At 46.7% G+C, this 27,176-nt stretch overlaps 1 protein-coding gene across 2 annotated transcripts; it reads left to right on the forward strand.

Moving 5' to 3' along the window:
- The first annotated feature begins 3,684 nt into the window (after positions 1-3,684).
- Positions 3,685-26,776, forward strand: smarcc1a (SWI/SNF related, matrix associated, actin dependent regulator of chromatin, subfamily c, member 1a). Of its 2 annotated transcripts, none has more exons than XM_062538524.1 (28): positions 3,685-3,923; positions 5,244-5,363; positions 5,685-5,770; positions 5,879-5,960; positions 6,294-6,386; positions 6,712-6,781; positions 7,198-7,267; positions 7,615-7,690; positions 7,840-7,965; positions 9,636-9,754; positions 10,093-10,220; positions 10,714-10,773; positions 10,988-11,025; positions 11,285-11,406; positions 11,828-11,899; positions 12,133-12,246; positions 12,687-12,840; positions 13,080-13,190; positions 13,632-13,685; positions 14,005-14,263; positions 14,798-14,959; positions 18,163-18,221; positions 18,780-18,915; positions 19,749-19,909; positions 20,198-20,332; positions 22,392-22,725; positions 23,666-23,791; positions 24,258-26,776. In XM_062538524.1, exons 1-28 carry the CDS (start codon positions 3,738-3,740, stop codon positions 24,350-24,352), a joined length of 3,348 nt encoding a protein of 1,115 aa, XP_062394508.1. In that variant the 5' UTR covers positions 3,685-3,737; the 3' UTR covers positions 24,353-26,776. The 2 variants fall into 2 exon arrangements, with proteins under 2 accessions (XP_062394508.1, XP_062394509.1); XM_062538525.1 differs by having other exon boundaries at positions 9,660-9,754.
- Positions 26,777-27,176: the final 400 nt, after the last annotated feature.

The raw sequence follows: 27,176 nt of genomic DNA on the forward strand, positions 1-27,176 counted from the left end.
ACTTGGTCCCACCATGCGCCTTTTTTGTTGCTTTACTTACTTACTTACTTACTTCCTTACATATAGGCAACTTACTTTTTGGCTCAATGCCCAGATGTGCGGCCACATTCACAATACTTTGCAGGTCAAGTTACTTTGGAAATGCATTTGTTGTGGATTGTTGAACACACACACACACACACACTCACACACACAAGGACGGGCATTATTTCCAATTCATATTAAAATAATACTTCTCAGTTGTTTTACGCCTTAGCGAACTGTTATATGAAAGTCCGAAATTAAAACAACGGACTGGGGTCATTTTTGTTTGAGTGATTCAGCAACATCTTTAATGGGCAAAATACTTTATTTGATTTAGTAGTTAGGGGAAGAAAGACCAATTATAAACCAAATGATAATAAAAGAGCTAATCAAACAATAATAGACAGAGATGGAGTCTTCTGATGCATCATTGCGAGCATCAAGTCTGGCAAATGGAGGCAGGTGCTTATCCTCTGCAACAGATCCTGTGCCATAATGTAAAGAGGACATGCATTAATTCAACTTTGCTGTATCCTGGGTTAGCTTCCTAATAGCTATTCATTTCTAAATATAATATTGTAATATTTCTGTTTTACTCTGTTACAAAGTTATTCATTTGAGTTTCGACTCATACCTTGCACATCTCCCTTCTCTTTGTTTTCAATTTGCACTTTGTCCTCCAAGTCATCATTGCCCAGTTCAGGAACAGTCGGGCTGTTGGACTCAGTGCCTATCAAAATGCATTAATTCCAAAAACATATCAGTTACATGGCACAGCTTGGGTTCCAATTCCAATTCTATTCCAGATCCAGTTTTTCAGTATTCTAATATAAAACATGCTTCATGATTGAGGCTCTAAGACCAAGTAATTTACTGAGTGTCTCACAAATGAACAAGACTGTCTCAGCCCAAACATTAACCTAACCATCCTGAAATTCAAATGTGTTGATTCTGGTCCACTATTTCACTTACGTGTCTCTGTTTTGTCCTGGATGGCTGGTGTCCCATGCAGGATCATGTTCTGCCATCTCTGGCTGCAGGCCTTTTTGCCTGACAGGAGTACACAGCCTGTAGAAAAGATCAGACAGAGTTGCTGAATTACGCTAAAGCATTCCACGTGATCGTTTATTCTATTTTTACTCTTTTTCTCAAATTAACTTGCACTTCTCCATGTTTTCCTGGAAGACTGGTGGTGTCCATCCCAGGATCACGTCCTGCCATTTCAGGATGCAGGCCTTTTTTCCCCTCAGGGGCATGCAGGCTACTGAAATGGTAATGGAAATATTCGGTCAGCCATCACTTCAAACACTACTGAATTACACTACTTTAGTCTCTCATACTCTTCCTGTTCTTACTCAGGGGATTGGTCTCACCAGTCTTGTGGTCCTGGTTGGACTTTTCCTTCTCTACGTCCTCCATGTCACCCAGACAGTGGGACCTCTGGGCTCTCAGCTGGACCTTCAGGGGTTTCCTTGAGTCCTGGAAAGCCTGCAGGGTGACGTCCATCTTTTCCTGGACTTTGCACCTCACCAGTTTGCTTTCTTTCCTCCTCGGCTTCCATCCAGCGGCCACAAGTTGCTCTCTTCCCCTTTCCTGGTTGGAGGTGTTGGATCCAGACTTGGGAACTTTTCTGTTCAGTCCCGTGTTCCACTTCTGGTCCATCTTCTCCATGGCCTGTATCTTGCTAATGCGCAAGTTCCTGCGGCGTTGTTTTGTGCCTCTTTGCCATGCTCCTGATGCTGGCCCAGACAGACCTCAGGGCATCCCTGAAGCATCCACGGGACTCCATTTGAGGCCCTTTCTTACGTTTTGCTTTAATCTTAATTGAAAACTGTGAAGTAATTGTATAAAACAGAAGCAATAGCAGGAAGAATACTTTCCTCAATGCTGTCTCTTCATCAGTCTGTGTCAAAGTGACATATGTTTTATAACAATGTTTTCTTTGAATGTTCAAAGATGAACTCTCAGCCGATGATGTCATAGGCATTAGTAGGATGTCATAATTGATGATGCCTGATGAGGTTGCTCAGAGCCGGCTCTGGTTTTGCTTAATCAGCTCTGTAGCCTAATAATAATAATAATAATAATAATAACAATAACAATAACAATAACAATAACAATAACAATAACAATAACAATAATAATAATAACTATTATTATTAGGATACCATACTTATATTATTTGTATTATTATTACTATTATTATTATTTACATAGTATTTTTCATTTCATTTTTATTTAGCCTATTTTTCAAGCAATTGTTAGCATACAATGCTAAAAACAACAGAACATTCAGAAACACTCATTTAAATAGGTTTAAAATGATTTAAATACATTGTACAGTACCCTGTGCCATTTATGTACTGTGCACAAAGAATAGGCAGTAGAAAAAATATATAGTAAATTAAATATTCCTAAAATAAAAAATCCAGAAACTCTATTTATGGCTCTGGTTTTGCTTAATCAGCTCTGTAGACTATGATCGCCTAATAATAATGATGATGATGATGATTATTATTAGGATACCATACTATTATTAGGCTATTATTATAATAACATTTCATGGTAAACCAATCAGTGATAGAGTTGGGCGGGTGTTCGAAAGCACGCATAGTTTGACACACATCGAGCAACACAAGCAAGTCCCAAATAACTCAAAACTATGGTTGTAGAGCAGTTTGGAGTGTCCAAAGTGACTTATAAATATATTATCAAAACCCCTCAAAATTCAACCAAAGTTTTCTGCAGACTGATTTTAACAGTAGCCGAGGAATGTTCTATCTGACAAATGATGACACTAGTGAGGCAGATATTTTTTTACAGGAAACCAACTGATTCAAATGGATTACAGATGTAAGCAACATCAGAATGGTCCTCGGCAAAGGGGAAGGAGAGGACTCAAAACTTAGAATGGGTGATGAGAGGACACAGCCAGGAGATCTGGAAGTGGGAAAAGACAAATTACTGAGGCCCTGGACAGGAGATGGGAAGGACAGGACAGGAAGTCCATGCCTGATGTCACCGCAAACCACAAACAGCTTCTTCATACCTCTGCTGTTGCTTGTTTATTTTTCCTGGCCCTTAGGCTATAAACCCCCTACCCACTTCAATAAATGATTTATTAAACCTATTATGTTGCACTGTTGAATTTGGGTCATTCAATGATCATCTTTACCATAGAAAAAGCTGTCTGCACACAAATATCTGTTTTTAATTTAGCTCTATATTCTATGGTAGGCTATGTAACCAGTCTGATCAATGTTGTCAACATTGCACTCTTTTCAATTGGCAATATAGGCCTATACATTATTTAAAAAGGGGAGAGGTGTACTCAAGTTCAACTAATTGGAGTAGGGTCTAATAGGAAAAGGGCCCAGTCAGGACCATCCCAACCATGCCCCAGACCAACTTATTTGAAACACCTTCATAAAGGCTGCAGGCAAATATTGTGGTTACCCTCTGACTTTCTCCATACAATATGTATATGCTATATGTCCATAAAGATGTGGGAAAACAATAGAAAAGTGATAGCAAAATCCAAACATAAACCATTCATTTTTAATAGGGGTCAGGCGGCAGGCTCGTAAACTTAACATTTAACATGTCCAAACTCAGTCCGCCCACTAAATCCGCGACTGCGCAGTTTCATTTTTAAACTTGTGTGGTGTGTGTCGCTGTGGAAGAGACCGGAGAGGGGCACCAAACAAGAAACAATGGCGACAGCGGCGACTGCAGCAGGAGGAACTGGTTCTGGAGGAGCAGCAGCCAGTCAAAGTGGCTCAGGAGCTGCTATCGGGAGGAAGAAAGATGGAGGGCCATCTTCAAAATATTGGGAGAATTCAGAAACTATTAATCAATTGGAGTCGGTGCGCCAGTGGATCGGGAAGCACTACAAAAAGGTTGGCCATCCTCTGGTCTAAGCTAAAATGCTAGCTAGCCTCCATTGATCGAAAGGCCCGCGCTAGCTACCATCACACAATAGAAATGTTCCTTCAGATCCTGCTAGCAACTTTGTTATGGAAGTTTTGTGCTAAAGCGAAGTGGCTTTGCACAGTATTTTGCACAGTCATTGACATGAAATGTGACGCTTACTCTTGCCAAGGTCTACAAGACGGGCATTCTAAAAGTATTTATCAGCTAGCTTGCAAGCTAATGTTTTGACAACGTTACATGCTTAACGTTGGCTAGCGTTAGCTCACAAACTTCAGCTAACGGTTGTGTAGCGTGCTGGCTGGTCGCTGCAAGAAAACGGTGTTGGAAATGAAGCTTGCCCGCTCATTTAGACCAAAACTGTACGTGTCGTTTTTCTTGGGGCCGTTTTTTAATTTAAATGGTCTGTATGTGTAGGAGAAAGTCTGAATGTGTCACATCACAAACACAGAGAGCAGCATGCATTGCTAACTGTCCTAGCTGAGCAGCTAGCGCTTAAAGGCTAAGGTAAAGGGTAATTTAACAGACGGTTAAGAGCTAACGTTATGGATAACTTAACAGACGGTTGAGAGACGGCTCTTTGATATTTCTCCCCCCCACCCCCCAGTGTAGTCAAGTCGGGAGACAACCTAACTTCAGTTAATCCAAATATTCTAATCGATACGAATTGTATGTCGGTTCCCTCTAGGACTAGATAAAGTAATATTTTGGGAATGTGTGTTGTTGCACAGTCAGTGGCTGATTATGGTTAGCTAACGTTTTCCTGACCTGTTAATATTAGCAAACCGCTAGCTAACGTCTGGCAGATCATGGGATTGAATGAAATGAAAAATTGACGGACGCTAGCAATGGTCTGTGTCTACAACCAGCTCAAAACCTGTTTTCCGCCATGAGGAGAGAAAAGAAAGATTGTAAATAACGAATTCATTCTCTGGTGACGGTTGTTTATGGCAATTTGTCGTTCAAACAAAGGAGACTGTTTAAACTACCGATGAGTGACTTGATTTCAAAAACAAAAAGGGCATCATGTCTTACTATCCGCAGACAAAAGACCCGTCCCTAAACTGTTTGTAGTTATTTTCTAATGGTCATGTAAACATAAGAGGACGTCCCTGAAGGGCCCCTTCTTGACACTGTATTACTTTTAAACTATTCATATCGAGGAAACTCTTTTGACCATTGATCATTATGCACTGATTTAACTATTGATGGACCCTATTTATTGAATTACTTTGTGTTCTTCAGTAAATCACCATTTTTTTGTGTGTCTTCACAATTCTGGTTTGTAGTATGTCCAGACTGACAACCCTTCTAGCAAGTCTCTGGCTGGGTTGGTCATCCAGCTGTTGCAGTTCCAGGAGGATGCGTTTGGCCGAAGGGTGAACAACCCAGCCCTCACCAAACTACCCGTGAGTTCTTCTACAAGATTATAAACATTTTTACAACTTTTGCCCTTCTATGCTTTTTCTTGCTATTACTTTTTGCTTTTGTTTATGTAAATCACATTGAATGACCTCTGTGTATGAAATGTGTGATATAAATAAACTTTCTGACTTTTTGATAACTGCGGTAACAACTGGTAAGCTTTGTGTGTACCAAGTACATTTTCAGCTGTTACTGACTGATGGCATACCAGATCAGTTGCATAAATCGTAAATGAAAAAAAAGGGGTGTGAGAGAAATGTTCATGCACTAACCATTTTTGGTTTGTATATCTCTTCTCCACTCAGGCTAAAAGCTTCCTTGACTTCAAGGCAGGAGGTGCCTTATGTCACATCTTGGGGTCTGCCTACAAATTTAAGAGTGAACAGGGCTGGTGAGTAAGACTTAATGAGGGAGGGTAGAGTGATGCAGGTGTTGAGTTGCTCATGCTTAAAGCCTAGCTTTCATCCTCCTAACTGTGCCACCTTGTGTGTGACTATAGGCGAAGGTTTGACCTGCAGAACCCTTCCAGGATGGACAGGAATGTAGAGATGTTCATGAATGTTGAGAAGACCCTGGTACAGGTAAATATGATGCATAGATAGACTTGGTGCTTGACTGAGGACAGGAGAATGTCTATACCAAAAGTGAAGAATGTCACAAGATATCGTGGGTGGTGGTAGCATAGTGGATAAGGAGCTGGGCTAGTATGCAATAGCCTGAAAAATTGAGGGCTCAATTCCTTGCTACCACCCTTGAGCAAGGCACTTAACACCAAGTTGGTCTGGGCACAATGGCCCTTGTAATATAATTAATAATGTAAGTTGCTTTGGACAAAAAGTGTCTGCTAAATGAATAAATATAAATGTAAGATGGGGTAGGGATGTCACTAGATAAAATGTCATTGTGTTTTTCAGAATAACTGCCTGACCCGCCCAATTGTGTATCTTTCATCCGACCTTGAGCAAAAACAAGTCAGCAAACTGAAGGACATCATCAAAAGGCATCAGGTACAAGCATCATGTGATGTATGTTTGCTCTGTTTTAGGAAATGTAATAGGAATCTTCATGTAGCCTGTTGTAGAAGCTGCACATAGTGTATTTACCGTTAAGAGCTGTAGTGGGAAATAATGGTAAATATATTAATTTATTTCATATTATTCATTTTTAATTCATCCTCTGGGATATGATCATGTTGCTTCTGTTTAGAGTCTCATTTGATCTTACTGTACAGGGGAGACAGTTGTTTTCTAATTTATTTAAATGACCTGCATTTTTAATGTCTTGTGTGTTTTTCCCCCTGCTATTTTTGAAACTTACAATGTTTTTGTTTAGGGAACCATCACTGAGGAGAAGTCCAAAGCCACTCACATCATTCTCCCATCCCCTTCACAACAGGATGAAGGTGAGCCTTCCTCTTCTGCACTTTAACACCACAGCATTGACCTTGAAAACAATCCCACCACTCAAACAAAAACTTCTGGTTATTGGTCAGTGATTAATAAAAGCACATACTGATCAGATCAAACAGTGAACTTGACGGTGAGGAGCAAGCTGCACATGCTGATAAGACATTCAGACTCTCAGCATAATACAGCCGGACACACAATTTTGTGCTGTATACCCATCCCATTGTAATGCCTTATTATGCCTTATGTTCAGTCTGAGGGAAAAGAATCCACACAGCATGTTGAAGAATGCATGATTTCCTGACAAAGTGTGTCTCTAGTTGTTGCACTAGACCGCTTAATGCATCTGTTTTTATTCATAGCAGAGTGGAGATAAGAAACGTGTGTGTGTGTGTGATGTGATGTTTTTCAGATGAGTGGCTGCGTCCCGTCATGCGTAAGGATAAGCAGGTGCTCATCCACTGGGGCTATTCTCCGGACAGGTGAGATGTGATGTGATTGCAGCGGTTCAGCTTTTTGTATTCACTCGTGATGGCTCTGCAGATCGCAAGCGTTTGGTGGTGCAGTTTGCTTTATGTTCCTCTAATGCCTAAAGTAAACCTCAGGCTTTTTGTTACAAGATGTCTCACACATGCTTAGCACTGCATGAGTGGAACGAGACATTTTATATGCACTTAATTTATAGATGTTTTTTTTTTTTTTGTATAATGAAGGCGTGGTTTATGTAGGATATGTGACGGCAAGAACTGATATTTAGAAAATGCTACTGTCCTTTGTGTATTTTTGATGCATTGAAAATGGATGTTCACCCCATATTGTGTGTACGCAGCTATGACACCTGGGTGTCTACCAGTGATGTGGATGCGGATGTGGAAGACCCACCCAGCTCTGAGAAGCCCTGGAGGGTGAGTGTGACGGAGTGTTTCCATCGCCGTGTTGATCTCTGACACACTCTACACCGGGGCCTTTTGCTCAGGAGCTCAGTCTCACCCCCTTGTCTTTGTCCTCCTCTCCTCTCCGTCCCGTCCCGTCCTCTCCCCCTGCCCCCACCTAGGTGCACGCCAAATGGGTGCTGGACACGGACAACTTCAACGAGTGGGTGACCGAGGAGGACTACGAGATGGACGAGAACAAGAAGCCGGTGTTCTTCCGCCAGCGCATCTTCCCTCGCGAAGAGGAGGTAAGGACCAAAGGAAGGTGTGTGTGTGTGTGTGTGTGTGTGTGTGTGTGTGTGTGTGTGTGTGTGTTAGGGCTTTGACTTTTGGCCAAAAATCATATTCGAAGTTCGTTTGTTTATTAATATCAAACTTCGAATGTCTTCGAATATTTGTTAATAATATTTTGACCATTATTTTTACGCTATTGAAAAACACGCAGCATTCGTTAAGCTGAATTTCCTTAACCTGCTCTCCCTCAGTCTCTCTGTCACTCATGCATCTGTGTGTCTCTCTCTCTCACAAACACATACACACACACACACACACACACACACACACACACACACACACACACACACACACACACGTACACAGCCCCTCAACTCCGTGCACACCGCGTCTGTCTCCATGAAAACGAGATCCCTGGAAGCTTGATTGCACCGATGCACATAACCTTGCCCGGGTGGAGGCACTATGCGTACAACTTGCCTAAACTCAATCTCCATGGCCCGCTTTCTCTCGTCCTCCCACATGCGCGCTCTATGGACACCCGTCCGTCGACATGCATCCTAAACATTCACAATCGTGAAATCAATGACGCATAGAAGACAACAAGCTAAATTATCCGGTTAGCATGATTAGCATGCTGCACAGATTAAAACTCTTGCATTCAAGTTGACTGACCATCTCAATACCAATGTCTTCCAACTCCAAGGCCTGTCCCAATGAGGAAGTTACTATTAGTTTGCCTTGAAACTTACACACACGCGGGGAAACTGAATAGTCAAACCAGTAGAGTATTATGAGAAGCTAGCCACCTATGCTACTTTGTTTACAATATTTTAGAGCTTCAACCAGACAGCTGAATTAAAGAGGTGAAGTCGTCATATGAATAGTCTATGTCTTTGTCAATGGCAAGATCGGAATTTAATAACGTTCAAGTTGTTTCCATTCCGTAGCCTAACTCAAGAGATGTCAACAGTAAGCTCACTCGCTAACATCACAGGAGCCCAGATGACTAGTAATAGCCTTGCTAATGAGCTCGTGATTCACGACTTTACCAGATGTGAGAAAGCTGCTGAATCTGAATTGAAAACAATGTTTGCATGCAAACACTGTACAAAAAAATAATGCCCATAACAGGTTCGAATATTAAGAGCTGCCTAAAATTCGTTCGAATATCATATATTTTTCAAAAATTCGAATTATATTCGAATAACGAAGTTCGGAGTCAAAGCCCTAGTGTGTGTGTGTGTGTGTGTGTGTGTGTGTGTGTGTGTGTTTTCAGTGGGACCTGTTTTCAGTGGCACTTGCTTATTCAGCAAATTGCTCAGTGCATACTGCTCAGGTTTAGGTGTGTGTGTGTGTGTCTGTGTGTGTGTGTGTGTGTGTTTTGGGGGGTGGTGGGGTGGTGATGGAACCTTGCATGCTTCAGTGTGTGTGTTGTGGTTTTTGCTGTTGTCATCTTTTTTTCACCCATCCTTTCAAGCTCCTCTTTTCTTCCACCTTCGTCGCCACCTTGCATCCTCCTCTCTCCTGCCACCCTTGACCCTCCACTCGCCGGCCCGTCCCTCCCTCCCTCCCTCCCTCCCTCCCTCTCTCCCTCCCTCCCTCCCTGCCAAGCGTAGGAGCCGTTCCATCCTCTCATTCTCTCGCTCTTTCTCTCATCCTTCACCCCCACGCTTCTGATCAGTCTTCCCGTACACCCGATCGCAAGGACCGCAAGTCTATGGCCGGAGGCAAGAAGAGGAGGCGCTCGCCGTCCCCACCCACCACCCCCGCCGAGTCCCGCAAGAAAGGGGGCAAGAAAGGGTAAGAGTCAGCACGCCCCTGCGCCACACAGGACTCAGAAAGAGATTGAGCAAATTTCAGTTGTGATGTGATATGAGCGAGAATCCCTTCAAGAAAGAGCAGCAAGAAGGGCTGATTTAGAGTCGCGGTAGTCTGCTGTTCAACTTGTGACAGAAAGGGACTCGGATGAAGGAGACATGATGGAGAAAATCCTGTTTGAGTTAACGCCTGTCTGCTTTATCCACATGCCCCATAGAGAGCCTGTGAAAGGTTGTTTTATTTGAGCAGTTGGCTGTTGGCTTTTATGTTTGTTGTTGTTGTTGCTTATGCTGATGCTTCTGCTTGGCTGTGTCTGTCAGGAACCCTGGTCTGCACTGGAAACGCCGAGGGCATCGTGATGACGACGAGCAGGACGATGACCTCACCAAGGACATGGAGGACCCGTCGCCTGTGCCTGGCATGGAGGAGGTTGCGCTGCCCAAGGCCGGTCAGTAACGGTCTGCTATTCTGCCCACGCCGCCCACCTAGCTGGTTCAAACTGCCAATGGCCAGTCCTCCTAGTCAGTTCATGTAAATAGTTGGCTTATGCCGTGGTTGCATAGGGAAATTTAGAATTTTAGAAAATGTCTCTAATTTCGAGAGTAGGGTTTATTTTAGTGTTTCCAAAAATCCACTGAAAAGACAGCAAGTTATCAGCTCATTGGCTTGAGGAATACATGTCGTCAGTGCTGTCTTGTCTTTCCTGTAGAAGTGTCTGTCTAAAAGAGGCGGGTGCTATCCTTTTGTGCATAGAATGTCCCTTCGGTGCTGTCCCACATTACTCTGACAGGCCTCTGGCTTCTCTGAGTCGTCAACACACTGTTGCCTTCTGAAGGGCCTTTGTTGGTGTAGGTAGAGTAATTGCTTGTTCCATTTTTATCCTGTCCTTCGTTGGCTTCTCCCTCACGTGCACGTGCGCACTCCTGGATTGGTCCATGCAGTCAACCAGAAGAAAGACAGTGAAAATACCCCAGTGAAGGGAGGGACTGTGGCCGATTTGGGTAGGTTCTGTCTGTCTGTCTCTGTCTGTCTGTCTGTCTGTCTGTCTGTCTGTCTGTCTGTCTGTCTGTCTGTCTGTCTGTCTGTCTGTCTGTCTGTGCATGCTTTCCTTTATTAGCCCTGGCATCAAATATGAATTAAGCAGTCAGTAATAATTGATTAGTACAATATTGATGCATTATTATTAATCTCCTTCATTTTGCCAATAATTTTCAGATGAGCAAGAGGATGGTTCAGTGGTGTCTGGTGGCAAGGTAAAAGCAGCAACAGTTCTGGTGTAATTATAGACGAGCATTGAAGTCACAATAAGAATGCTTATTGATTGTACAGGATGTTACACACAGATGGAAAGATTAGGAGGAGGGTTTGCGTTTTTTAAACACTATAACAAGAGTTTGATATATTGAGGGCGAATAGTCTGATTCCTCCAAACCTCACAACATAAGCTAAGGAGTCCGTCTCTCAAACCTCACAAGTTACAACATAAACTAAGGAGTCCGTCTCTCATTCCAGGATGATGAGGAGCAGAGCAAGGCTGAGGTGAACCGCCTGCTGGACTCCGGTGAGGACAACGTGACCGAGCAGACCCACCACATCATCATTCCCAGCTACGCCGCCTGGTTCGACTATAATTGGTGAGAAACAGTGGCCCCGATTTCTGATGACAGAACATGGGCATATCTAAGGCATACTGTCATTTATCAATGTGGATTTCACTCTGATTCGAAAGTGATCGAGTTAGACGAAGCAATAAAGCTGTAGGAACGCTTCGATCGCGTCAAATCAGGATTGCTTGCAAGTAACAGTGAGGACAATCGTTGCTGAAGATCTAATTACAGAAACAAATCAATTTATTTAGTTATCCTATGTCTGTGTAGTCCATTCTTTTTCACTTTCAGAAAAGGAAGAGTTGTGTGAGGACAGTTCATGAGAGACATAAGTGATCAGCTGAATGATCTGTAGATGAACATCAGATCTGACAGCTTAAGAAGAGCGGGATTGTGTTTCAGTGCAGTGGTGGTTGTGGTCTAACTGTCACATGCCCTCTCTCCTTAGCATCCATGAGATTGAGCGAAGGGCTCTGCCAGAGTTCTTCAATGGCAAGAACAGATCCAAAACTCCAGAGATGTGAGTCCTCCTGGTCTCTCTCACACACACACACACACACACACACACACTCTCTCACTATATCAATGTATTTACACAATGAGCTATGTGCTATGTGTTTAAGTAGTGATGTGCAGTACATCCTGTTGGTGTGTCTAGCTTTCCTACCTCTGACTGTCTGATCTCACGTACCGTCTCGGACACAAGAACTGAGTCTAACGTCCTCGGCCGTGTTTCTGTCCTTTCTCCTTCAGATACCTGGCGTACCGCAACTTCATGATCGACACCTATCGCCTGAACCCGCAGGAGTACCTCACCTCCACCTCCTGCCGCCGCAACCTCACCGGGGACGTCTGTGCCGTCATGAGGTGAGATCGCCCTCCGTCTGGTGGGCCCCAAGGTCATAGAGCCTGAAACCTGTGTGTGTGTGTCAGTGTGTGTGTGTGTCAGTGTGTGTGTGTGTCAGTGTGTGTGTGTGTCAGTGTGTGTGTGTGTCAGTGTGTGTGTGTGTGTGTCAGTGTGTGTGTGTCAGTGTGTGTGTGTCAGTGTGTGTGTGTCAGTGTGTGTGTGTCAGTGTGTGTGTGTCAGTGTGTTTTAAAGCTTCCTTCCCTCCCTATCCGATGTGAGATCTCTCCTTGCTCAGAGCTGTCTCATGATGCTAGCTCGGTGTTGGCTCCTTCCACCAGCGGGAGAACAACATGCAGCGCCTCGCCTCGTCTCGTGCTTCAATGCTGTGTTCAGGAGATCATGTGAGCTTGAGTCGCCGTGTCCCGCTTAGTTAACGCTACATCTTGTTGGTCCATTTCAGGGTCCATGCCTTCCTGGAGCAGTGGGGACTGATCAACTACCAGGTGGACGCAGAGAGCCGGCCACTGCCCATGGGCCCACCCCCGACCCCCCACTTCAACGTGCTGGCTGACACCCCCTCAGGCCTGGTGCCTCTGCACCACCGCCCCCCACAGGTCAGTACTAGGATTGCAGCCATTAGAGAGAGTAATGTGTGCTCTTAGCATAGTTGAAGTAGGTTATGGTTTTTACCTGCCTACCCAGAACACTTATAAGGTCTTATCTAGCTTTGTGTGTTTGTAACTAGCGTATGCATTGCCTCATTGAGTGTTCAGTTAAAAGCATAGCTGTAATGCATTTTTCCTATAACGGTGCAGCCATATCACAGATCCTTTGTGTGTTTGTGTGTGTGTAGGTGCCGCCTGCCCAGCAGATGCTGAACTTCCCAGATAAGCTTAAAGACAAGCACAGTGACATGCAGAACTTTGGCCTCCGGACAGACATGTATTCCAAGAAGCCTGCCAAGGTGAGAGGCGAGAGTTTCAGTTTCAGACACTCGAGTATCCAGTCATCAGCCGTTTATTACATTTTAGTGATTTTTAAGGCCCTGCTCTTCTTCAAAATGTCTGTATTGCTAGAGACCTACCAAAAAACGTCAGATCAGATACACAGATTAAAGTATGGAATAAATAAAAGTCTTTTTTTTCTAAGTTTAAGTTTAATTCCCAGCCAGCAAACACGCTGATTGAATGTGTATTTGAAATCTGTCCAGTTAGTCTCTGTGGATGGTAGTGTCTGCGTAATAAAGAACAAGTGTAACTGAGTTTAGTTTTCTGTTTACCCTCAGCCAGCTAAAGATTTTCAGCACTGATGGAATGCCTGCACTCCAACCATTTAATCTGAAAGATGTATAGGAATACACATGTATCTATATGCAATAATAACTTGATTCATTTTGCCCTTACAGCCGAGCAAGTCTGGAAGGGAGTGGACTGAACAGGAGACCCTGCTCCTTCTTGAGGTGAGTGTCCATTGCTCTCTTAAGACACACACACACACACACACACACACACACACACACACACACACACACACACACACACACACACACACACAGGCAGAGGTAGACCCTGGGTCATCAAGGCAGACAGCCTAATTACCATTGCTGATTCTGGCCTTGTGGCTTCAATAAAATTGTTTACCACTCGGCTCAGAACTTAAGCTTTTGACTTCCTCTGTGGTCTGTCTCACTGGTATTATATTTTACAATTCCCCTCTTCCTGTGTCTTTGGCTCTATCTCTCTCTCTTTCTATCTGTACTTTCCCTCTGTCTTTCTCAGGCTCTGGAGATGTACAAGGACGACTGGAACAAGGTGTCGGAGCACGTGGGCAGCCGCACACAGGACGAGTGCATCCTGCACTTCCTGCGCCTGCCCATCGAGGACCCGTACCTGGAGAGCACCGAGGCCACCATGGGACCGCTGGCCTACCAGCCCGTGCCCTTCAGCCAGTCCGGGAACCCCGTCATGAGCACCGTCGCCTTCCTGGCCTCCGTGGTGGACCCTCGCGTGGCTGCCGCTGCAGCCAGAGCTGCCCTCGGTAAGTGTGTGTGCGTGTGTGTGTGTGTACACTAGGATGCACTGATTTTGAAATTCTGGGCTGGTATCAAGGTTCAAAATAACAATTTGGCTGATTGCAAATGCCTCTACGGATATTTCTTTAATTTGTAATCTTAGTTTGTGTTGTTAATTTTACCCTTTACTGGTAGGGAAACAAAAATATTCACAATGACCAAGAAACTGGCCCGTTTGCAAATCTTTCAGCCCTTCATAGCACGATCTCTGCATGTGCCAGTGCAGGCACAACAGCACATGTAGCTGGTGCACATTTGATGTCACGCAGCAGATAAATATAGGCCACTGCCATTGCTTAATGTTGTATCATTTACTGACATTAGGCCGATATATTGCTAGTGTACACACAATAGTGTGTCAGTTTTGTCTTGTTGATTTCTACACAAATTACTGTGAGTATATTCTGGCCTTTACTCTTTGGCTATTTTCTCAGTAGATGATGCATAATTCAGTACCAACTCTCTCCCTCCTCTCCCTCCTCTCCGTGTCCTCCCTGCAGAGGAGTTCTCGCGTGTGCGTGAGGAGGTGCCCGCTGAGCTGGTGGAGGCCCACGTCAAGAAGGTGCAGGAGGCCGCCCGCAACACGGGCAAGGTGGACCCCGCCTTCGGCCTGGAGAGCAGCGGCATCGCCGGCACTGCCCCCGAGGAGCCCGAGAAGACCGGTAACGGACACACACGGACACACACGGACACACACACACACTTGCACACAAGCATGTGATGCTCTTCTTTCCCTACCCTCTTTGGAAGGCCCCTCTCTCCTCCTAACCCCAGTGTGCATGTTTTTTAATTCACCTGACATGTGAATTGGAGCACTGATGTCTGTAAAAAAGAAAACTGCATCAAATATACAAATACATCAGGGGAAGCTAGAAAGAAGAGTTCAGAAAGGAAAAGCTTGCTGGTGCGTTTTCCCAAAGCTGTGGGCGGTGTTGGTGTAAGTGTCAACATGGAAGTCTCCAACATGTACGTGAGGCATGTGTGGCCTGAGTCAGTGAGATTTGTCAATTGCATGAATCTCACGCTCAACGTGAGAGAGTAGCCCTGTTGTTGGCAGGCAGCTGCTGTCCTCTCCAATACTGCTTACTGCCACTGAATTTTTTTTAGTGGTAAGCAGTACCGGACCGTACCGGCTTTCCACGTTCAGAGCCCTGCATCCAGTACAAATGCAGCAGCGGCTGTAGACCTTGTTGTTGGTCATATGTGCAGTAGCTCTGGTGTCCAGCAGGGAGCAGCAGCTGAGCAGTGTTAATCTGAGCTGCAGCTACTGAGGGACATGCAGTCATCATGGGTGGAGGCTGCAGCCACCTCGGCCTGTCTACTGGTTTGCAGCTCTGCTATCTGCTGCCTGCCCCACCACTAATGCATGCACAGATTAAGCTTTTCCCGCCTTGTTGCTTAATATCAACTTGGATTATTTATTTGTCCTAATACATATTTCAGATTATATCCGATTTCAGATTATTTCAGGATGTATGAATGGGCGGGGGCAGCTTGTGTGGGTTTTAGGGGCTCTACGGGGAGGTGATTTTCTTTTTTTTGGAGCCACCTGTCAATCATTCCAGAGCTCACCTTCTGATGGCCCGTGGAAGCGGTATTGCGTTCAACACCGCTGCATCACCCTGAGCTTCAGTCTGGGCCGGTCAGCTGTCCCACTGCTCCATCATGTGGCTGGACGAGAGCGGGACCACGCAGGGGACACTAGGGTGGATGTGACCGCTAACCTGGGGCTGCCAGTGTGCCTTCAGTCCGTGTCCTGCACACCCACAGTGGTCATGGATGATGTGTGTGTCATTGTGCACAGAGGATTTGGCCAGAGAGGGGCAACATAGAGGCGAATATATATATATATGTGTGTGTGTGTGTGTGTGAGTGAGAGAGAGAGAGAGAAAGAGAGAGGCTGGCTGCCGTGGCAACGCACAGATTAGTGCAGCAGCAGCAGCAGCAGCAGATGGGGAGGGGGTGGGTGGCTAAAAGTGGGTCAGTCGAGTGTGAGCTCAGTGTGCCACACTCGGAGCACACACACACTAACACACACACACACACACACACACACTGCCACTCAATGTGCACACACACACAGAGCAAAAATATACACGCTTGGTTTTGCTCAAAACAAATATGCACATGCATAACAGCAGTTGCACACACAGACACTCTGCAGGGAGCAGCTAAAACACACACACACAGCTTTTTATATTGATGGACATTTATAAACGCGCACACACATGTACAAAGCCTCACAAAAAGCTCTGCCCTGGTTCAAAGGTTAATATAGTCAGCTGCCAAAGCTCGATGGTTTTGACATTTTGAGGGTCCGACACACACACACACACACACACACACACACACACACACACACACACACACAGACAAACAGACACGTTGCTTAGCCCCATGCCCGTGAACATCACACCACAGCTACCATCATCACCCAGCGCTGTCAGCACACTGACATGGCATGGCCTCTTGGCAAAACACACTCTCTCTCCCCCCTCCCCTGCCCCCCCCCAGGCCAATCATTCCCAGTGTGTTCCCGGCTGTTAAAGAGCCGCGTGTGGAGTAATGAAAAGATTTATTTGAATCGCGCCTCTTACCGTGCAACTAGCAGGGAGTCCACAGCTCTGCATTTGGGTTTTAAACTGCAACACTTGTTCCAATGATGTCTCTCAAGCTTACTGCTCTGTACTGTAGTGTTGAGCCCCTCAAACAGAGAGGTTTTGGAAACAGTGTTGGCCCCGTGTTAGTTAGAAAACTCCTTTTTTCTTTTTTGCATTTTAATGGCCAAACAGAACTGTGAAAGATGATGAAAAGACACATAAGGCAAATCCACTGTTTGGTGTGCACACTTCTCCCCACTGCTAATAGCAACACCATCTCATAAGCCGTGGGACCACATCTATGCAGCTCCATCATTAGGCCTGTGCTGTGTCCCACTTGTGCCACTAATAACAACACACTTATGGCTTCTGGGCTTCCCTGTTTCACCAGCGGCCTTCAAAGTGCCTAAACTGCCATCGTAAAGTCTGAAATGGGTCAGATCATTTAAGTCTTAATGGGCACATTTATCTTCCTGTTGGCCTTAACTATCACCTTGAGGTTTGCGCTACAGAAGTGCTGTGTGAATAATAATGGTGATATGCACAACGTTTCCGTGGATAGTATTATCTATCTTTCATTGCCAACCTCTGTAGTGTACATACACTCTCATTCTCTCTCTCTGTCCATTTTCTCTCTCTCTGTCTCTCTCTCTCTCTAATCTGAGTCCTGCCTCTGTTCCGGACACCCTGTGCTGCGGAGCGGTCACGTTAAATATGGGTCCACTCTGTGCTGGGTCACTTCACTCCTCCGCTCACCGCCCAGCCGCGCTCTACAGCCGTTTATCACCGCCAGTCCAGACGGGTTTACCCACCTCGTAGATCCTCACTGGCTCTGCCCAACATGAATCTCTTACACACACACACACACACACACACACGGGCCGCTCTCCCGCGGTGTCCTCCAGTGCAGTGTGTGTGTGTGTGTGTGTGTGTGTGTGTGTGTGTGTGGTGTGCCTCTGTCAGGGCTGTGGCGGTGGGGAAAGCCTATCGACTGGCCGCTAAGTAAACTGGCCCCGGGGGCGTGTTTGGGCGCGCTGGGTGTGTTTTAGTGTCGGGTTAATGCGCGGTGCACTTTGTGAAACGGTGAAAACAGCATTAGCCTGCATCAGCTCACTCACCCATCCCCACCCTCTACCCTCCTCCTCCTCCTCTTCACCCTCTTCCTCCTCTTCCTCCCCATTAGATTCCACTCCTCTCTTCCACTTGCGTCCTGTTAATTTGTCCGACTGTTTTTTCCAATGCGTCCCTCTGTGCTTGTGTTGCAGAGGCCAGTGACTCCGAGAAAATGGACACCGACTCCACGGACGCCCAGCAGCCTGACAAGGTGAGCAGGCCGACCGGTCGTGCTCGAGAGCTCACAGAAGTGGCAGAGACTTTTCTGGACAAGTCACAATCGGCTGTGCCTTGCTTCAGTTTTATTTGTATTTATAGTCGTGTTGCCCACTTTATTCCTCTTTTATGGGTTCCCATCATGAAGTGCTCCCAGACATATGGTTTTAGAAATGGCCCAGAGTAAACTAGCCTGAATTGCCCATGTCATCCCGACTAAGTTTGAAATGTTTATTTTCCCCTAAGGCAGCCTGATATTGTATCTTAATTTAGGGTAGAGGACACCTACTACTGATGAGCCTTCCTGTTAGTCTTATTCATAAGGAACCCAGTGGGGAAGGACACTAAGTGACATTCTGCTTTAGTTCATACCAGCGTAGTCCCTTGAAGTTGGAATAAAATTCCTAACGTGACTTCACGGGAGACCAATCAAACCTGCTTAACAAGGCCAAGACTCTGTCTTGGCATCCCCTTTGCAGTCAGCGGTCTCATCTCGCTCGTTTCCCCACTTGTCTCACCCCGTTTTCCTCTCCTCTTCCCGAATTTCCCCCAGGCGGAGTCCAAGGAGGAGGCTGAGAAGCCCGGCGAGTCGGAGCGTCCGGCGGAGGGCGAGAAGGTGAAGACGGAGGGGGCGGAGGCGTCCGAGCGAGGGGAGGAGGAGAACGACAGCGGCGAGGAGAAGAGCAGAGGTAAGGAGCGCCGGCGCTGCCAAATCAGAGCGACCGAATGAGCGAATGGAGGCGAGCCCAGCCGGGATTAGAGGCAATCAGGCCCCGGCGCTGTCTGTCACACACTCAATGGGCTGCTGGCTGGGCCTCTCTCTGTTCCACGTTCACTGAGGTCTGGGGTTTCTGGAAAGCCACTCGACTTCTGCTTTCCATGGTTGAGTAGAGTAGAGGAGATTAGATAATACTTCATTGTCAGACATCAGAGATTTTTTTTTCTTGCGTCCATAGCATAGCAGCTTTTTGGATATTTTCCAAAAACTCAGTGTATTGAGCACCCTCCGATTTACCAGAGACGGTTGATAAAGCGAGGCAATTCCTAAGAGGGTAATTTCCTGCATCTGTCAAGAGTCCAGAAGTAGCAAGGTCCCAACTCCAAAGTTAAATGATGTATCTTTTGTCCGAAAGAGTGTTTGATTGGCATCACACTCAATGACAACAGAATAGTACACATTATATTTAAAAATTATATTAATCTTTTCTTATTGCTCATTCAGAGAAAAGTTTATCTTTGACGTAATGGATACGCCCATTTAGGAGTGCGGAACTACGTGCCATTTCGTTCCATTGGCAAATCCCTTTATGATTCCTCTCGGTAGCGAGACAGTCTTTGGATTTATTGCTCTAAGAGTGGCAGCAGGAAGAGGATTGTCTGATCGGCAAATGAATGTTGTTTTGATGAGTTGCAGCTGTGTCACCAGACCCTGCCTGCACTGCTCAAAAGCAGCCATACACCTCAACATTGTGTGGAATGTTACCTCAGCGGCGTGCTGACTACTTGGCGGTGACTTTTTCAGAGAAAGACAAGGAGGAGTCGATGGAGACCTCGGAGGACGGGAAGGAGGGAGAGGAGGAGCAGGAAGAGGCCCGGAAGAAGAAGGTGGAGCTGGACATTGGCGAAGGAAACATCGCCACGGCCGCCGCCGCCGCTCTCGCCTCCGCTGCCACCAAGGCCAAGGTACCCTACAGTGAAGGATGCAAACAACAATCTCTTTTTACAAATCACATATTGCAAAAAAAATACGATTGATTTTCTTTTTTAAGGATCATTTATTGCTAAAAACATACTCATGGCATGTGATGGGCTATGCAAATGAACCTGGTCCTAGTCAATGAAATGACCCTCTCCCATTTTACTCTCTCTCTCCCTCCGCTGCCCCCACTCTCTTCCCCTCTCTCTCCCTCCGCTCCCCCCACTCTCTTCCCCTCTCTCTCCCTCCGCTGCCCCCACTCTCTTGCCCTGTAGCACCTGGCGGCCGTAGAGGAGAGGAAGATCAAGTCTCTGGTGGCCCTGCTGGTGGAGACGCAGATGAAGAAGCTGGAGATCAAGCTCCGACACTTTGAGGAGCTGGAGACCATCATGGACCGCGAGAAAGAAGCTGTAAGTGCTTGCACACACACACACACAGACACAGCAACCCATTCGGCCCACTCTATGTATGAAGAATTGCATTTCCACCCACCAAGTTACACACACACACACACACACACACACACACACACACACACACACACACACACACACACACACACACACACACACACACACGTGCAAATGGGTGCTTTTTTTAACTTGAAGGTAAAGGCCAGCCATGTCTGCACACCGCACTGAGCCACATCATCACTATTGTGCTTGTCTGTCTGTTTGTGTTTTTGTTTGAATCTGTGACGAGGTTTCACAGCCCCCGACCCCCACCCCCCCAGACCTGCAAGACGTTTAAGTTGCGTCTGCCTCGTCTCAAATCCTCTTACTGTTTGTGTTCACTTCTGTTACCCGAACGATGACTCATCTTGTATTAGATAACCATGTTCTGTTTTTGTTTAAATGACTGCGTCTCTTCTGAAGTTGTGTGCCCCGACCCAATCCTCCCCGAGGTAGTGAACGCTCCCACCCTACCCTGTCGGCTTGGCTCTTGAGTTATGCTAATCAGATGCAAGGCTTCATTAAATTAATGCAGCTCATTTGCAGGAGGGAGTGTTGCTGTTTGTCACAGCCTCATTTAGGTGCAGTAGATGATAGGGAAAGGTTATTGTCCGTTACATTTGTTTAAAATGGAAGTGTTGTTTGGCAATCTGTCAACAGTAATAGAACAGAAATATTATACAATGCATAACATGCACGTTGGCTGCAGCGGTGAAATAGCCTTCTTGCTGTCTGTTTGACCAAATGTCAACATTTGAAATGATATTCTTCCGTGACTCCTATCTTTTCACTAGTGCTGCTGAAGCCATGTCTAGCCCAGTACACACACACACACACACACACACACACACACACACACACACACACACACACACACACACACACACACACGTGACATCACCTCGCCTGGAATTCCCCTTGTTATACAAAAATAGTGTTAGACATTCACGTCTTAAGAGAAGCCATGGCTTAAAGTGTGTGTGTGTGTGTGCGCGCGCGCGCGCACTCACTGACCTCGCAGGCTAACAGACGAGGCGAGCAGCAGAGATGCGTTGCGAGCCTGTAGATAGTAACCCAGTTTGCTAGCTGTAAATAGTGCATGAAGAATTAGGCTTTATATAACTCTGTGCAGTTGCACTCTTTTTTTCCCTGTTTTTATTCCCCCCATCTTAGCCTTCTGTTCTTCCTTCACTGCCCAGCGCTGCTGCTTATTTATCATTTAACTGTGGACGCCTTCATCAGCCATCTGCTTATCTTACCAACACACACACACGCACACGCTCATATTTGAACACGCTCATATTTATACACACACACCCTTATACTCACTGCACATCCATAATTCAGACACCCTGATAAACACACACATACACCCACACATTCCCCCCCCCCACACACACACACTCTTTTACCCAAAAACCCGGTATGACCCTCGGGGTCCTGTGCCCTCTTTGTAACCCCAGAACTCTTGCTCCTGTCTGTGTGGCGTGCCACAGGGAGCAGTAGTGGCCTCAAGTCCCTTTTGAGACCCTCCACAGTAGCGCTCCAGTCCATCTCTCTTAGTGTGGCACGATGTAATTATTCTCCATCACGTACCATGTTAGAACTCACACGGCACATTTCAGTCCCAACTGCTGTGCTCGGTTCCAAATCAACCCACAATGTCTCCACATTGCCAGAAATCCAACCCCATCGTTTGGGGGTTGGAGTGTTGATTGTTGTATTGATTGATCAGACTCCAGCTGTGCATGCACGCAACTTTTCAAGAGCAAGGAGCGGAATGTGAAAGTGCTGAGCTGCAGGTTAGAGTGACGTTAACTCTGATCTCCCCTTTTGTCTCTCTCCTCTCCCCCCTGTCTTCTCTCTCTGTCCTCGGCATTTCTGTCTCCCTCCACCTTACTCTCTCATCCTATCATCCCTCCATCTCTGTCTCTATCTGTCTCTTTTCTCCCTCTCCCTCGCTCTCTCGCTCTCTCTCTTTCTCTCTCTCTCTGTCCTCTCTCTGTCTCCATCTCAGTTGGAGCTCCAGCGGCAGCAGCTGTTGACGGAGCGGCAGGCGTTCCACATGGAGCAGCTGAAGTACGCCGAGATGAAGGCGCGTCAGCAGATGGAGCAGCAGGCGGCCGCCGCAGCCGCCGCAGCCCAGAACGCCGCCGCCGCCGGGGGCCACCACGGGCCTCCCCCGCACGGGCCCCACGGACCCGCCGCGCCCTCGCCCGCCCACGGGCCGTCTCCCCACGGGCCCATGCCGGGCATGCACCCAGGGCACCCTGGCCACCCCGGAGGGCCCGGGCACCCCGGCTTCCCGCCCATGCACCACCAGATGGGACCACACCACCCAACCGCCACAGGTGAGCACCGCCAAGGTATAGGGAGAAAGCACCCAGGTCTGTGTGTGTGGATGACAATGTAAATGGGGGAGAAGGATGGTGTTCAAAAGTCTAGTGCTGCTGTGTGCTGAGGTGTGCATCAAGGTGATGTACAGTGTTTCCCACAGAATTACATTCTATTTCTGGTAATGGATAACGGGGGGTAGCATAAATTTGTGCAGCGCGGTTATGATTTAACCACAGATTTAATCAGGATTTAGCCAGTGGTCCTCTGTGCCAACAACAATATGTTTTTTTAAACGTACATGCAGGTTTGTAGAGAGAGACACAAGGAGAGGCTGTGTGAAAGTGCATAGTGCTCTACAATGAAAATATTTCATCCCATTTAAATAGTGCAACATAGCAGGTCATTGTGTGGTAGTCAATGTTGATATTGTAGTGGGCTGCCACACAATAAGTCAGTGTATGGGAAACACTGATGTATGATCCCACACAAGGACGTTGTGACTTAAAAAGGCATGCGGTTCATGTAGAGGCCCTGTACATGTTGGTTAATCCGGGCGTCTTGTGTGCGCTGTGGCCTTAGCAGCAAGGGGAGGTGTGTGCACATGTGCTGATCAGACCCAGGCATGGAGCAGCCCTGCTGTGGCCTTTTAGCACCGTGTGCTCTATAATGAATGAGCACTCTGTCCCTAGGCCCATGTGTTTAATTCAGTAGTGTGTGTGTGTGTGTGTGTGTGTGTGTGTGTGTGTGTGTGTGTGTGTGTGTGTGTGTTAGGTCATGGTCATGCATGCATGCATGTGTCCTCCTCAAGTGGGCCACGGAGACTTATTCGCTCAGCTCATTACCAAATATGGAAGTGTTCAAATATGGAAGTGTGACTAGCTCCACCCCCCTCATTTTAACCTTTACACCTGCAACACTTTGATTGGCTTATTTTGTGGTCTCCTCTCTGTGCAGGACCAATGATTCCAGGTCAGCCGATGCCTGGCCGCATGATGCCCGGCCCTCCCCCTGGCGGTCCCCCCCAGGGCAGCATGCCCCCCATGATGGGCCCACGACACCCAGGAGCCCCCAACGGCATGTGTAAGTACCCCCACCCATCTTCATCATCATCATCATCATCATCATCATCATCATCATGATGTTGCTCACAGCTGTGCTAGGTCTCTATAGCGTGATGATCAGCAGTGGTAGAGTTCACAACGAGCCTCTAGAATTTGGTTCTTGTGGATCAGATGGTCATTGCCTTTGTTCACTCGGATCTGTGTGTGGTGGTGTTTGTCCAAACCAATAGATCAGACCGTTAGAACAGCTGGACAGGTGATGGCAGCGAATACAGATTAACATGCCGTCTAATTTACGTTATGGTATCAGATGTCTGTCCAGGCAGATTACGTTGCCTTCATATTTACGTTAGGGTAGCAGCCTATGGAACACGAAGTAAGGAAACAGACACCATAGTTAGTTCAGATCGATTCAAATCGTAAAAGGGTGTTTTTAGGTGAAAGAACCCAAGATGTGGGTAGTAACACTGTCTGTCTCTCCTCAGACCCAGGACCGATGCCTGGACCGCACGATGGGATGCCTCCAGCGCCCGTCGTAGGACCCGTGCCGCCGGTGCCGCCTCGCGTGGCTGAGAACTAAACACACACACTGTTTCTGGTCATTTTTAGAGCCTCTTGTTTAGAAAGCGAAAACTGTCCCCCTCTTCCCCCTCCACCCCCCCCCCCCCCCCCTCCTTTGCTCACACTGAACCCTGTGGGCACAGACCCCTGTCTCTGCTGACTGCCTCGCTGGTGGGTGACTCCGCTCTAACCAAGCCTCTCTCTCTCTCTCTCTCTCTCTCTCTCTCTCTCTCTCTCTCTCTCTCTCTCTCTCTCTCTCTCTCTCTCTCTCTCTCTCTCTCTCTCTCTCTCTCTCTCTCTCTCTCTCTCTCTCTCTCTCTCTCTCTCTCTCTCTCTCAGGGCCTTATGCCCTTCTCTGCTCACAGACACACACACACACACAGGCTTACTAGCTCAGGGCACATGGACAGGGATACCATGTTCCTCTCCCCCATGCCTCTCCAGCTCAGCAATAGCACTGGTTGCCCCCCCTCCCTATCTCTGACTTTAGTAAGGCTCTGTTTGGTGCTGGTTGTAGTGACCCCTGCTGTTAAGTAGCCACCCAGGGGCCTTTGAGAGCAGAGGTGGCCACTGGCTGGCGGTCAGCTCCTCCCCTGTAATGTGACGGACCGTATGTGTATATTGTGGTGTTCTGCATAAGCTAAGTTCACACTGGGGGGAACTGAAAGGAGGTAGTGGGGGTGGTTGTGGACTAGTGTACTTACTTTCTTGCTCTCCTCTGTCTCTCTCTCTCTCTCTCTCTCCTCTGTTTCCCCTGCAACTCAGAATAACACTGTAGCTGAAGAGCTGGCCTCACTAGTGGCACCTCTGCTCCAGTCCCAAGCCCCTGGGCGTCCGGCTCAATGTTCCCATTCAGCGCCCCGTGAAGTAGAGTTGTCGGTGTGTGTTAGATTAGTATGTGTGAGCGTGTGTGTGTCTGGTGTTACTGTAAATGGGGGAAGTTATTTGCATCTGTGACCAAACATGGATGTATACACTTACACAGGGTCACCTTTCTTAACCTGCACGCTCACAAACACTCACGCACACACACACGCTCGCACACACACACACACACACACACACACACACACACACACGTTCACACACACTGAAAGGATCTTTGCTCTCAGCCCCCCCAACCTGCTGTGTATCTGGGAATCTACCTCTCCAGGACTTCGCTCTGGTGCGTTCTCTACGGTGGTGTAAAGCATCAAGTGTGTGTGTGTCTGGCAACACAGCTGGTTTCTTTTATTGGACATGGAGGGAAGAGGTCTTTGTTAATGGCCTTCTGCCCAGCTAGCCACACACACACACACACACACACACACACACACACACACACACACTGCTGAGATCAATGTAGATCTGTGGACATGCTATAACTTCTGACTCTGCTCTTTCACTGGGCAGTTGTGCAGCAAAGCCAAGTAGTGTGCTTCACACAAACGCAGGCAAATGTGCACGCACACACACACAGACAGACAGACACACACACACACACACACTCTTTCCCTCCGAATGTTCCACAGAGCAGATATGCACAGGCGCTTACACACACATTGACACACTGATGTCTGTTACTGTTTTAAAACATGCATGTACACTGTCATACTTGCGCCCACACACACACACACACACACACACACTGTCCTTAAAGAGCTCTGCCTGGTGTCACACTGAAAGGAGGGAGGATCTCTGCTTTGTAGACATACTGTAGCCAGCCCCTCGCTCTTCCCGTAGGTGCTGAAGCCGTAGCTGCCCCCTGCCTCGCTCTACCTCTCTCACTGTACTACCTCTCTTCGCTTCTCTCTTTCTCTCACTACCTCTCTTTCTCTCTCTCCACACTCTTCTTTTTTCCCCCTTCTCTTTTTTTAGCTTTCCGTTCTTCCTCGCTCGCAGATGCACTAGTTTGTTCTCTCTTGCTCTCCGTGTGCCCACGTGACTGCTGCATAACTGCTGTGTGGAGGGTGCGTGCCCTCCTACCTCCTCAGGTGTACCAATCCTCCTCACACACACACACAATACACACACACACTTAAACACGCACACGCCTAATACATAGCCCCCCCCATTGCCGTGCGTGATCCATTCACGCCATACACACGCCTCACCCATCGCCCCATTGCTACACACATGCGAACACGCCCCTAACTCAGCTCTCCAGGCTGGTCAAAACACGAGAGACGGGAGCCAAAACGCTTTACCCCTCGTTTCCCCTTCTGACCCCCACCCATCCCCGCCCCCTTCCCACATATATATCTTTTATTGCTACTTTTTATTTTATGGTAATGTATTTTTAAGAAAATAAAGTTTGTGTAGACTCTCTGTTATCTTTGTTCCCTGAAGTTTGTAGTTTATTCCTGTTATTTCTTTTGTTTTGATTTTGATTTTAACAGGCACATTGGTACTGAGACCTGATCACTGTTTAAATAAAATTTTGTTTTTTGTTTTTTAAATTCTACCATCTCTCCGTGTCTCCAGAGTATGCACCCAAAGTGTTTTACTACATGGTTTTAAGCCACTTTAGTGGCACGCTAAATAATGTATTATTTTTTAATGGACCATGTTGTATAGTTAACGGGAAAAATTATTGATCAATGATCATCCCAGGTCTGAACATTTAATATTTGTAATACACTTGATACACAGTGCACTCACAGCATAGATTGATAGATGCTTTTCACACACACTTGCAGATATGCATACACACACACACATTTGTGTCTAAGCTCCTGGCAGTGCAAAGTAGCAGCTGGGTTCTTAACGTACACGTCACATGACAACGCCGCCCCTCTGCAGCCAAGTCAGAAATAAATAATATAAATAGAAATCATAAAAAAATATATAATTTTATAAACCTT

This window comes from Sardina pilchardus, chromosome 6, assembly GCF_963854185.1.
Source record: "Sardina pilchardus chromosome 6, fSarPil1.1, whole genome shotgun sequence".
Classification (NCBI taxonomy): domain Eukaryota; kingdom Metazoa; phylum Chordata; class Actinopteri; order Clupeiformes; family Clupeidae; genus Sardina; species Sardina pilchardus.